General features: G+C 52.1%; 1 protein-coding gene across 20 annotated transcripts in view; it reads right to left on the reverse strand.

The window, feature by feature from the left end:
- The window catches only part of RIMBP2 (RIMS binding protein 2), a 281741-nt gene that overhangs the window by 78762 nt on the left and 189112 nt on the right, over positions 1 to 13867 (reverse strand). For all 20 annotated transcript variants that reach the window (XM_060311102.1, XM_060311104.1, XM_060311106.1 and 17 more), the window contains one exon: positions 7132 to 7182. In XM_060311102.1, the coding sequence (XP_060167085.1) occupies positions 7132 to 7182 (51 nt within the window). The remainder of the gene's footprint in view (positions 1 to 7131; positions 7183 to 13867) is intronic.

The following is a 13867-nucleotide window of genomic DNA, read 5'->3' on the forward strand; positions in this document are numbered from 1 at the left end:
AACATCCCACAGGTGAGCGCTCCCTCTGGAAAGTTCACCAAGCTTCCCTGCTGTTGCCCCCTTCCAGGAAGGAAGCAGGTGTCCCTTCCAGAGCCTCCACGGACACCCTCTCCGGGCCTGGCTGCAGCTGGCGGCGGCTGGGTCTCTGATGCTGAGCCCGGCCGCTGGGGCTAAGTGCCTCCGATGGTCCCCAAGCTGCTACCAGAAGGAACTGCTTCCAAGTGATGCAGAAAGCAAACAGCAAGCCCACTGCTGGGTCCGGCCGTCTTACTGGGGTGCCAGGATTGATTTCAGGATTCAGGGCACCATCAGCTCCTGGCTGGGTGGCGACACCGGTGGGGCAGAACCACGCCCGCTTGAATTAACCAATCTGCTTGAGTGTCGCCATCCCGGTTTGTCCCGGCCCCGCTTCTCCTCACCCTGACCCGCCACCTGAGCATCGAGAGCGGAGGGCGGCTGCATTCTGACCGCAGCGGGGACAGACGGCACCGTCACCCGGCAAGTAAACCCCGACTGGAATCAACAGCAGAGACTTGCAGATGTGGCTGCGGGCATTTATAAAGACGAAGAAAACACGTTCAAAGATGCACCTGCCAGCATTCCCAAGGTCCTCCACTCTGTATGTTTCATCTCCTTTTGTTTTTGTTTTGTGGTGCGCCGGCCTCTCACTGCTGTGGCCTCTCCCGTTGCGGAGCACAGGCTCCGGACGCGCAGGCTCAGCGGCCATGGCTCACAGGCCCAGCTGCTCCGCGGCACGTGGGATCCTCCCGGACCGGGGCACGAACCCGTGTCCCCTGCATCGGCAGATGGACTCTCAACCACTGCGCCACCAGGGAAGCCCTGTATGTTTCATCTGACTTCCAGGCTTCATAAAGGGGAGCAGATGAGTACTGTGCCCTGTAATTAGTGTCCAAGCCAGGACAATTTTGAGGGTCCAGGGATGCTGTGAACACTCACGCTAGCACAGCCAAGCCAGGGGAGTCCTAGGCAGTGCAGGAGGGATTTGGAGTAAGTTGTTCTGTGCGGTGTCTTCAGGGGTAAACAAGATTTGTGGTGCTATTTATTGCTTAGTGAGTACCTACTGTGTGCCAGGGCCTGCCAGGGGCTCTCTACGCACGAGTGCTGATGGCCAGAGAGACTCCCTGGGGTAAGTTGGTGTGAGCCCGTTGCATGGCTGAGGAAGACCAGGCCAGATGGACTAAAGACCAAGGTCACACACCCAGTAAGTGGCAGGACACACCCAATCCTCTCTGACTCCAGGCTCTGGGCTGTGTCTAGATCCCAGACCCCCGCCCCCACTCTCTCACTCACTCAGAGGGCGTGGACGAAAGTCACATAAGCTCACTGGGCCTCAGTTTCTTCATCTATAAAATGGGAGAGAAGCTTCCTTCCAGAACTCTGGAAAATTGTAAGTCCAGACTCTGGCGGGCATGGTAGGGGCCCCATGAGCAGAAGCTAAGATCTTTTGTCCTCTGCGGGCAAAGGACAGCGCCAGAGGGATGGCTAACTAGTGAGCCAATCACCCTTGCCTCTCAGACGGCCGAACTTCTGCTTTCAGCAAAGGTGATGGTGCATTTCAGCCCATCCAGGTAGATTAGAATCTCCCCACTTTTTATCATCAGCGGGAGACACGGAGTCTCCCTCCATACTCTTTCACGGTGGTTCCCAGTTAAGAATTAACCTTCACTGCCAGGTTAATACCCACACCCGCGCCCAGCTCTTGCCTGCAACTGTAATGTACACAGAAAAACCCCATCAGTTCATCTGAACCGGCTCTGAATTCCAGGATTTTGACAAATAATTGCTCTGAATCTTTACAGGACAATGCCATCTTGATACTAAAATGTAACAAAGTAATAACCAAGGGGAGACTTGGGTGAAGGTGACTTTTTACTTAATGTTTCGCATCCTTTAATGTGTGTGGAGTCAGCACTATTAAAACACAAGTGTCGTAAACGTTTGCTTTGGTTCACACGATTAATGCCTTTATCGAATTGTCCAACCAAAGCACAGTGAGTTCTGCTGCTGGTGGGTCTGGGTCGTTTGCGTCTTCTGTTTCTGTGTAGATGAGCACTAGTCGCAGAGGCGCCCTGTGCGCAGATAAACGCCCTTCACGGATGAGACTCAACCCTGGGGCTTCCCGTCGGCTGTAGCTTCTGTCCTCCCAACGGCGGTTGGAAGGGGAGCGTTAGGGAGATAAAGCTGGGGCAGAGGTAGTCCTGGGTGGCTGAACCCCCAGACACCTGCCCCAGTTCCTTTGTCCCTAACAACCTCGTCCTCCAGCTAAGACTCATGGGCGCAGGGTAGCCAAGTCTACCCTAGGGAGGCAGAGACCCTATCCCCACAATTCCCGGAGGACAGAGAATTCTTAAGAGATTTAAAGGCAGAGCATTAAGTATAAACTTCTCTATCTGTGCACGTCTCAGATTCTCGACTTAGCTAATATTCTGTCTGTCCACTTTAGTATCAAAACTGCATTGCTCTGTGAAGATTCGAGAATTCAGACGTGGCAGAGCCATGCCACCAGGCCCCCACCCAGGGAGACTGCACTTCCCAGCCTCCCCTGCAGTGAGGCGGGGCTGGGTCACTAGCTCTGGCCAGCGGCCTGTAAGCAGAGGTGACACCCGTGCCTTCTGTAGCTGAGACATGGAAGAGGTCTCCCTGCCGTGGTGACCAGGAAGCCGTACGCTCCGGATGACACAGCCTCAAGATGCAGGGAGCCTGGATCCCTGAGTCACCATGTGGAGTGGAGCTTCGTGGAGTGTTCCTATATCTGCACTGGCAAGAAATGAACCTTTGTGCATTGAGTGTGAGACTTCGGTGTTTGTTACTGCAGCACACCCTGGCCTACCCTAACACATGCACCAGAGACCAAGTTCATCTGTTTGATGGGACCAAACATATTCATTTACTCACAAGCATGCTCCCTTGCCAGACGGTCACTGAGCATCTTAACACAAGCCAGGCAGCAGAGGGTACCTGAGGCCTTGTTTAGGGACCCACAGAAATGGTTTCATTTTAATTTCCTTTAAACTCAGAGGAAAACTGAATATAACAATAATGAATCCAACCTGGATTATATTCGTCTTTGCACCTAAGCAGATGTAAAATATAATTTTTATGTTTTTATGGAAGAAGGGACCCATGAAAGCAAAAGGAGCCTGGGGACAAGGAGAGTCACCGTGCAACTCAGATGCTGGACCCTTGCCTCCAGATGAGCCCTGTCTCCTTTCGAATGAGACTCAGGGATGAATGGAGCCTGTTCAGGCTCGTCCTGGCATCGCCCGCAGGTGGATGCCTTGGTCCAGGAGGACGGCAACAAGTGCTGGGAGTGAGGCCATAAATACCTAGGAAGGAGCCCTGGAGAATCAGCCACAAAGCATGCGAGATGCACATGCGAAGCACTCAGCACTGACACACTGGCGGGAAGCAGCTCACCATGGGTGAAAGTCCCCTGGCAACGGACCCCAGAACTCACTGCCTCCTACCCAACAGGATTTAGGGTTCACGGGCCCCACAGTCACGGGCCATCTCTTCTCTGCACACTCTTTTCTCAGTGACTTGCGATGGTGTTACCCGTGGACCCTCAGGGCCTAGGCTCTGCTCTTAGAAGCTGTGTGTCCTCGGCAGGTGGCTCAGCGTCTCTGTGCCTTGGTTTTTGATCAGCGAAATGAGGAGGTTGATACCAACCTCCCTGGGTGGTATTAAAAGGATGAAATTCCATCACTCTTGTCACTTGTGGCCGCGTGGCGTGCGTTCCTGTCTCTGCTGCTGCTGGGGAAGGGCAGCTGGGCTGCTCGGCCAGCGTTTCCAAGCCTGGCTGCTGCGGGAGCTGATCCACCTTTTGGTACGGGTTTGCTGGCAGGAGACCTGACCCCACCTCGCAGGGAGGTCAGGATTCCGAGATCAGAAGATGCTGCCGTGCAGTGGTGGAGGGTTTGGATTCTGACGCCAAACTCCTGGGGCTTTCGCTCCTGATTCTGCTCCTGACTAGCTCCGAGGCTTTGCGGAAGTCATTTCTCCTGCCTCGGTTCCCCTGGTTGTCATGGAGACTGAGAGGGACAATACGTCCGTTATCTCCTAGGTAACCCGCAGATGCACCCTTAGAACAGTGCCCGGCTCAGAGAAGGGTTCAATAAACATTGCTGTTGGCATCGTTGCTGTTGTTATAACTATTTTCTTTTGCTTCTTTGTCTTAAACTCACTCCCTCATAAAGTGCCAAGGAAGCTATGTAGCTAGTACCTGCTCTTAGGCTGTTAGGTCTGCAAACAAACAGCAAACCTGGATTCTGATTCCGGATTCTGAAAAGCTCTGTTCTATTTTCAGTTGACTCCTGACCCCTGTCTTTGCTCAGCCCCCAAGCCAGCCCGGATCGGTCCTTGGGTGTCCTGACCAGGAATAAAGACACCCCACCCCCCCCATCTCCAAACATCCTGGCCAATCGTTCATCAGCAAACAGCACTGAGAAACGTCCACAGAACCGGATGTGCGCGTGTAGGTGTTTTGAGGGGTTCACCTAACACGTCTTCCGGGGCAGCCCTTCTCCGTCACTGCATTCTCTCTAGCTGCGCAAGGAGATGGGTTGTTCTGCTCGGTAGAATATCTGACTAAAGGAAGTCACCAGCCTGCCAAGTAGGAGGCACAGAGAACGAGAACTTCCAAACGAAGACTACACTGCCCCCTAGGGATGCTCGGAGGATCGGCGGGCGGGGTCGCACTCGGGTTATTCTTGGTCAACAATTCTGGTTACTAAGGTGCTGAACCAGGATTGGCCAAGATTCCCAGGGGGCTTACCCCTTCAGATATAGTTCTTCCTGTAACCAGCCTGGCACTCTCCAAACAACGCTTCTCGAAGTACCCGGAGGGCTGGTTAAAACTCAGATTTCGGTCCCCCACTCCGGGTTTCTGACTCAGTGGGTCTGACAAGCTCCCCAGTGATGCCGATACTGCGGGTCCCAGAACCCCGCTTTGGAAACCACCCAAGAGTGAGAAAAGTCGTTGGTTCTACAAATTCACGGCCAAACTCAGAGTTTTGGAAAAGGCTCAAAACCCTGTTTGGAGGGACAGCTCATTTCTCTTCTTCCCCAGGCGGACGCCTGTGAGAACAAGCAAGGGTCCCCAGCTGCTGGGAGGGTCGCTGCCCTCACTCGACACAGAATGGGAATGGGACCGCTCAGGTGCAAGGCTTGAATTCCGATGACGGACCCACCAAATTCTGGGCTCTTGGCCGGGCTCGAAAGCACGTGGCTGACCCAAGGGTAGAATCATCCCGACAATTCTCCTCCCCGAGGTCATCTGAATTCACAGAACGTTCTTCCAGCCTGAGAATGGAAGCCGGCTTTGCTGGCCCCGCTCATCACTTCAGAGGACAGAGCCCTGGGCCTCAATGCCCAGAATAAAGCATCTCCCTGGGGTGGAGCCCCCAGGGGCAGCTCCTCGGCTGCCCTGGCCCCAGGGAGCCCCAGGCACCCACGACCGACCGCATCAGAAAGCTGCCCATTTTCGGAAGAAGGGGCGGATGGAGCGGGCCCAGGGGTGCGCGGCTGGTCCACGAACGGGGAAGCAAACCAAGCACACGGGGAGGGGGAGGGGCAGACATCATTCCCTAAAATACCTGCATGCTCTCCAGCGTGTTCTGGGTGAAAAGCAAAGCGAGACACAACGACAGGAAGATGTTGTGAATAAAAGAAGACACAGATTCTCAGTGCATCTGCACTGCCTTTTCCGTTTTTCCAACCGAAGCACGTTACGCCCATCCCCACGTGCCGGGGCACGCACGGCCGCCAGCGCCGGGGGACATGACCTCTGCGGGGCTGTCACAGAGCGGCAGCTCAGAAGGCGGATAAAAACAACACGGACGATCAGATCTATGGGCTTGGGGTGATGGGAAAAGAGAAACTGCACTTCCAGCCAGGAGACTATGTAAATCAAAGTGCGGTGAGTGATGCTGGCGGGGGAATGAAGTGATTTTTCAGGGAGATGTACGGCCCTTTGGAGGCCTGTTCCCAGTCTCCTGGGTTATATATTTCCCACTCTGCAATTTATTACTCTCAGCTCTCCAGATATTCATTAGCTAATGGACGCTTTCAAAAAATCAATTTTAATACCTATGACCGTAATGATGAAACCTTTTCCTTGGGGAGGAATAGATTTTAAAAGGCAACGCAAGAGATGAATATATTCTGTTTTAAGTGGCCGCTGGTCCCCTGGGGACGAGAGACAAGGTCATCTTTAAGAGGACAGGTGCTTCCCATGTGCGGCGGTGGCAGCCCGGCGGAAAGGCCCTTTTGGCCTTTCCTGATGGGACGGAACTAGGAGAGGAGGCCTCGTGGGGCCACCCCAGCTGTGCAGACACAGCCCGCTGCCGTGTCTGTAGTGAGGAGTCAGGAACTGGGTGACCTCTGTCTTCGGCAGGGACACTCCTTACGTCCATTTATCATATGCATGAGGAACGCAGACGGCAAAAGCCCCGGGGTGATCCCAGGAGTTCCCCCTGCTCCCAAGGATGCTGGCAGCAGGCCATCAGCCAGGGACAGAAGAGTGGTCCAGACATGCCCCCCACTTCCGGCCAAGCCCCCACCATCAGGGCCAGTGAGAAAGGCCTCTGGGCAGCTGGGGAGGGTCGCTCCCGCTGTGCTCATGGGGACGGTGCCCGTGGCAGCACCTTGATCGTGTTCACTGCTGTGATTCCTGCCAACGCCCCCCTCAGATGCCAAGTGCTTCCTTGGGCTTAGTGCTGTCACTTACAACTCCCCCATTCATCTGTCACCCATAGGAATGGCCCATCCCCCGACCTTTCTCCTCGAGGAAATCATGCCCCCCAAGTGAGCGGGCTCACCCTCCTTGCTTTCCATCCAGGAGGAGCCAGCAGAGGAGAGCAGACCACCTCTGAGACCCACAGTTCTGATGCTGGCTGTGTGGCCACAGGAAAATTGCTTAACTTCTCTGTGCCTCACTTCCTCACGTGTAAAATGGGAACCACAATGGCGCCTATCATATAGGCTGCTTGAGTAACCGGTACCCAGCGGGTACTCAGTAAAGGTTAGCTATTGCTTCCATGAGGCATTAACGCAATATCCCCTGACCTCGCCCACCCCCAGGAAGAAAGCCGTCATGGCCGGTTCGCTTACCTCTAGCAGCTGCACTGCGCCTTCGTGTTCTTTCTTAGCTTCAACCTGAGCCTTTTTTGATGATAAAAAAACAGAAGAGTGAACGTTTAAAGGGAGAAAAAGAGAATTAAAGATTAATGTCTAAATTATCCGGGAGTGTGGGTCATTGCTTTTTATTCCTCTAATAAACCCCTAAATTCTAAGGGTCTAAAGCAGTTCTCATTTGTCTCTCCCTTTGGGCAAGAGGAATGGATTCGGGTTTGATGCTCTTTGTAAAAACTGGAAAGCGCCCCTGATGTGGCAGAGAACAGGGAGGCAGGTGGGATGCAGCTGGTGCAGGAGGGGAGGAGCCGGGTTCTATTCTTGAGAAGGGGCCACACACACGGTCGGAGGCTGAACCCAGACGGCAGGCTAATTCTTCCCAAAGCCTCAGGGAGCACCATAATTTTCTCAAATGTCCTTAACTGCTTGAGAAATAAAACACAATCATGCGAACTTGACCCCTAGATAAACGAAGGTCTGCTGAAATCCCACCAGGTCCTGAGAAGGAGCTGCCCGGGTGGTCCTGAGCACCCAGGCTCTCAGCTGTAGCAGGGGGGCTGCCTTCTTCAAATTATCTGACACAAAGCCATCAGCTCCACAGAATAAGAAATTGTACAAGTTTCACCAAAGAAATTTCTCAGGACGGCTGCTGCCCAGGCCACACGGTAAGTTCACACAAACCTGAGATGCAACATTATTATTTCCTGTCCTCACGGACCCTGAAGTTCTAATACTGTGATGACAGTAAATATCTGTTGTGTTTGCCTGCCTGGAACTATGTCCTGGGAAGAGGTCCTGACTTTGCTGGGGATGCACTGAGTACATGAGCAAGGTTCTAGACTCACAGTGATGGGTTAGGGGGTGAGTGCATGATCCAGTTACAACAAAGAGACTTTGCCTGGGAACGCTGGGAGGAAGGGAGGCCCCTCGCCTTTGGAACTTGAGGCCGAGTGGAGGAGAGTCTGGAGCAGCTGCAGCCACCTTGCCACCATGAGGGGCAACCTTGGAGCAGCCAGGGGCCTTGACGTGGAGACCAGAAATGAAGCCAAGGGAGAGCAGAGGCAGGAGAGCCACGGAGGTCTGAAGGGATTCGGGAGGTGCTGGGTTCAACCATGCCTGAAGCCAGCTTGATCTGGGCCCTGGACCCAACCGCACCTGAAGCTAGATTTTCAGTTGCGTGTACAACCGAAATTCTCTTCTTGTGTTTTTTGTCACTTGAAACCAGGAGTCCTAAGGAGCACAACCGTCAATGGCTGAAGGCACGGCACCCCACGTTTTAAAGTTGGAGACACCAAAATTTAGTGAGAGGGTGCGGGTGTCATAAGACGGAGGAGGAAGGCCTGTCCCCACATCACCGCCTTGATGCCTCCCATCAGACTGGTCTCCCAGGTCTCACAAACGTTTAGAGATGTTCTCCTGGCGCTGTAGGGTAGCTGCCTCTAAACACTGAGCACTAAGGGAGAGTCCGTGTCTCAAACTGAGATTCACAGTTAGAATTCTCATTTCTGGAGGTATACTTTTCTCCAGGTGCCTGGAGAATAATGAGGAGAAGAGGTCACACCATAAATAAGCCAGTGAGCGCTATCTTAACAGCTTCTGCTTCTCACTTGAAAACTTCCGTGAGTCGGAAAGAGGGAAGGGCTTGGCTTCTCCAGCACAGACTAAAAGCGAAAAGTAGCCTGAGATTTCCATAGAGTTCATTCATATGCATTTCATTCTCACATATTTCCAATGAGGCTGTTAAGAGCTGGGGGAGTGAATAGAACGCAGCAAATTAACTAGACCATTCTTGAATTCAGCTCCGTCTTCAAAGGCTCAAAATTATTCCTTTCAAAGCAAAAACAACAAGAGGGACAATAAATCACGAAACAGGAAAAAAAGACAAACAACCAGAGAACGTACAAGGATTATATAAATAACACCATCATTGAGCCACTTGAGTCAAAGATAGTTTTCAAATGGCAGAATGAAAAACAACTAAAAACGCCATCGCAGGCTGTTAAGACAGAGCCAAGCTGGCAGTGACAACTTCGTTTCTGGCTTCAAGTGAGAGTCAGGAGTTCGTTTTTGTAGGCTACTTGCAAGCTGGCCATTTGGGCATCAGAATAGATGGTTAAAATTAACAGTTAAAACTGGCAGCACTGAATCCTTGCAGGATCTAAGCAACAGCCTAAGCAAGGCTCACTTCGGGGGCCACTGCCAGCGCACGGGGGAAGCTGAGATCTTCACGCAGACACGGTTTCCTACGGAACACGGTGAATTTGAGAGGGACCATGACTCCTAGGGAGGCCCGCAGTCCTGCTGTCAGAAGAAGGGGCCCGTCATCCAGGGGACCAAATGTCCAGGGGGTGGGTTGACACCGCAGCGAGCACATTTGTTTCAGGGGAGGCATAGCTGTGTAGAGGGGATGTAGCTTTCCCGCTGCCAAAGCTCTGGACATGCGGCTCAGACAGACTGGACACGTAACACTCAGAATAATAAGGACCCAAGCACCTTGGTGATGGGGTTGGGAGTGTGCATGCTGGTTGGTATGAGCAGGGGGACGGTCATTTGTGGGTGCTGTTAATCTCAGCTCCACAGAAAAGTGAACACGATTCATGGACTCCAGACTGAGGGCTATACAGACCCTCAACTCAGGTCCTTGAGTTCCATAGAGCTGAGGAAGCCATGAACCAATATTCCAGGCATGTGTCATAGGAGAAAACAAGAACTGAATGAACTCGGAGGGTCAGCCTGCGATCCCCCCTCCCACCATCCACGTACAACGACTAAATCCAACACATCCAAGGGGAGGACTTGCCATGGAGGCAAAGCGCTCTTACGGGATGTGGGGGGAGTTTGGCTTCTTTTAGCAACCCACGTGTCAGTAATGGCCTTAAACCTGGAGCCTTCATTTCCCACATGGGAGGAATTTGAAAGGACAGTCACATTGATCAAATCTGCAGACGAATTTTAAATGTGGAAAAACTCTTTTGCGCATACATCTGGATTATTATAGCTGCTAATTGTAATAAGACAAAGATGTAACCCGCACGAGCAACTGGAAGTCCAAAGCAGCTAAAGCAGCTGGACTCCGGTCGCCGTTTCCCTAGAGACATCGGGGTCGGAGTCAGGCCTCCAGGTCCTGCATGTAAGGGGACCCGCATCCCACAGGTTCCGGGTGACGGCTGACCGCTGCCGCCACTCATGCATTCAACAGACATTCATAGAGGATTGCCTAGAACTTAACCGTCAGTTATCCTGGTAATTTCATATGACCATGAACTACATCAGTGGATGGAATCTTACTAGGTCTCCCATTCGTTCATCCATTCATTCATCCAAAGTTCCCAAGCATTTCCATTTATTCACTCATTCATTCCCCCAGTAATTCATCCATCCATTCATTCATTCATTCATTCAAAGTTGCTAAGCATCTCCATTTATTCATTCATTCATTCCCCCACTAATTCATCCATTCATTCATTCAAAGTTCCCAAGCATCTTCATTTATTCATTCATTCATTCCCCCAGTAATTCATCCATTCATTCAAAGTTCCCAAGCATCTCCATTTATTCACTCATTCGTTCCCCCAGTAATTCATCCATTCATTCATCCAAAGTTGCCGAGCATCTCCATTTATTCATTCATTCATTCCCACAGTAATTCATCCATTCATTCATCCATTCATTCAGTTCCCAAGCATCACTTGTCGAGTACCTGCTCTGTGGCAGGCAATGTTCTGCGAGCGCAGGCAATAGGCAAATAGGTACATCAGAGAGCAAGTGGCATCACTACACGGGCTGAGGCGGCAGAGAGCAGCAGCGCTGGCGGGAGGCCAGGTGGAGACCTCAGTGACAGCAGTAAGCCAGCTCTGCCGTTATCTGGGGACCAGGCATTCTGGGTGGAGAGTGACACAGGACAGGAGGAGACAGAGGCAGGCGGGGACTTCAAGATGGTGACACGTGCATTCCAGGTACTGGGCCCAGAGCGTGCTGCACTTAGAGCAGATGTTCACGGCGTAGCTTTTAGTATTATCTCCATGGTGCACAGCCTACGTGCGCAGCCTCGCGCACGCTCACGGCTGTGCCTTAGCCCCTATGTGGCTGACACAGGATGCTCAGGCGCTCTTTCTGAATGAATGGAAGTGAGGATGCTTGCCTCAGCCCCTGGCACCCCGATCTCCACGAGCAGGCGTCCCGTGGAGAAGTCCTCGTAGATGGGACTCGCTCTGCTTGGACTTTGAATTTTTAAGCTATGCCTCCACCAGCTACCAGAGATAAGGGGTGGCTGATGGCCCTATCTTACCCTGATTCCCATTAGAACAGCCGCGGGCAGTTTGATCATTCGTTCATTCTTTAACCGAACAAGTGTTTCCAGTTGCACATTCCTTCACCTGCTTCTGCCAACCACCGTATTGAGCGGAGGGATGAGCTGAGCCTCCGGGGGGAGAGGCTCCCTGGGGAAGGTTCCGGGCGCCTGACCTTCCAGCTGGCTGAATGCCCAGACCTTCCTTAGGGTGGCCAGGTCCAGAGGTGAGGCTGAAACCACAAAGGGATCTCCAAGGAGTGTAAAATGTCAAAAAATCCACCTACATTTCGTGGGAAAACAGCTTCCTTAGACACATCCTGTATATCAAGAAAAAAATATATTATGGGATCCAGGAAGCAGCGGATCCAACAACGTACAGAAAGGCGTGAAGGGAATTCCCAAGGTGACGGCGAAGGGCATTTCCAGGCCCAGCTTGCATTTGGCCTCCGGAGCCACCAGCCTGCACAGGAGGAAGAGGCCGGGCTCCAGGCAGGACGTCTCAGGGGAAATGGAATTAAAACGTCCCCTGGAGCAGGACATGTCGAGAGGAATTCTACAGCTCTGGCGGAAGGTTTAGGAACAGGGGAGTGATGGGTACACAGAGGACTGAGCAAACACACAGAAGGAGGCAATTCACTCCAGGGAAAAGGAAAAGCGGTACAAAAAGGAAATGCTGCCCTTTGCAGAGCCTGACAGGTCGTGTGCGGAGCACGCGTTGCGGAGGATGGAACAGAATTCAACTGGGGACATGACGCTTGAGATCGTCCAAGCTGGATGTCTAGCTGGACAAAAGAAGTGGGGTTCAGAGGCAGAATGTGACTTGGAGAACCGAATCTGGCGGCTGGCACACAGGTGGCATTCAAACCCACGGGGACCTAGCGAGTGTAGGTCAAGAAGAGACGTGGTTGCGGACTGATTCTTGGGGATGTTCAGAGGGCGTCTGTGGGGAAGGAGGAAAGCTGGAAGAGGGTGGGGCCCTGGAAGCCTGGGGGGTGGGGAGGTGGACCCCCTCAAACTGTGCCTCTGGATCAAAGAGGATGAGGGCAGGGCACTAACCACTGAGCAGGACGTCCCGGGTGACTGAACAAGAGCCACGGCACTGGGGAGATGAAGGTGGGGCCCATGGGAGTGGGTTCAAGAAATATGGGGATTTTCAACAGCACGGATGCAACTAGAGGTGATCATACTAAGTGAAGCAAGTCAGACAGAGAAAGACAAACACCGTAGGACATCACTTACACGTGGAATCTAAAATACGACACAGATGAACGTATCTGCACAACAGAAATGGACTCACAGACCTACAGAACAGACTGGCGGTTGCCAAGGGGGAGGGCGTTGGGGTGGGATGGAGTGGGAGGCTGGGATTAGCAGAGGCAGGCTCATCTATGGCGTGGGTGAACAACAAGGTCCTACTGTAGAGCACAGAGAACTATATCCAGTATCCTATGATAAACCATAGTGGGAAAGAATACTAAGAAAAAGAATGTGCGTGTGTGTAACTGAATCACTTTGCTGTGCAACAGAAATTAACACAACGATGTAAACCAACTATACTTCAATTCAAAAAAAAAAGAAATAATGGGAGTTGTAGTCAGAGAGAATAGGCGGCCCCTTGGAGATATCTCACACTGTGGTCTCATGAGAATCAAATTGGAACTCAGAGAGCTCTGGTGACTTTTACTGAGGTGGGGGGACAAGGGCTAGACTGTCCTTCCATACGACGTGAGCACTTGCATAACGGGTGTCAGCCACACATTCCAACTTCACCCCATCTAAAGCCGTTGCCCTCATCAGTCTCTCACTTCATTCATTCTCTCATTCATGGGTTTTCCTTCATGCATTTTCTTGATCTGAACTTATTGAATTCTTCATGTACTTGTTCACTTACTCTCACTCTGTAAGGCAGAGGTCTTGTCCTACCCTGAAGGAAGGAAGGGAGGAAGGAAGGAAAGAAGGAAGGAAGGAAGGAGGGAAGGAAGGAAGGAAGGAAGGAAGGAAAGAGGGAAGGAAGGAAAGAAGGAAGGAAGGAAGGAGGGAAGGAAGGAGGGAAGGAAGGAGGGATCAGGGCAGCAGGTGCAACACGAGGGCCATCCGTGCTGTAAATCAAACGGACGCGCAAACGCTGGAGAGAACTCATCGGTCTTTGCTCCATTCAAGTCTCAACCTTTCTCTTCTAACACTTTTTTTAAAAAGAAAGTCAGAGCTCTAAGAAATTACGAAGTTGACACATTCATCCTTCATTAGTTTTTCTTCCTGTGCTCCCCCACTGATGAAGCATCCGTGTGTCCAAAATAGAGACAAGGATGAACACAGGGGGAAAATGAAGCACAAGAAGCTGGACGGTGCTCAGGGGACACTGGGAGCTGAATGACGGACCTGGCTCTAGTGCACTGTCCCCGGCATCAAGTGCTTCGTAAATAA

This window comes from Globicephala melas, chromosome 13 (assembly GCF_963455315.2).
Source record: "Globicephala melas chromosome 13, mGloMel1.2, whole genome shotgun sequence".
Classification (NCBI taxonomy): domain Eukaryota; kingdom Metazoa; phylum Chordata; class Mammalia; order Artiodactyla; family Delphinidae; genus Globicephala; species Globicephala melas.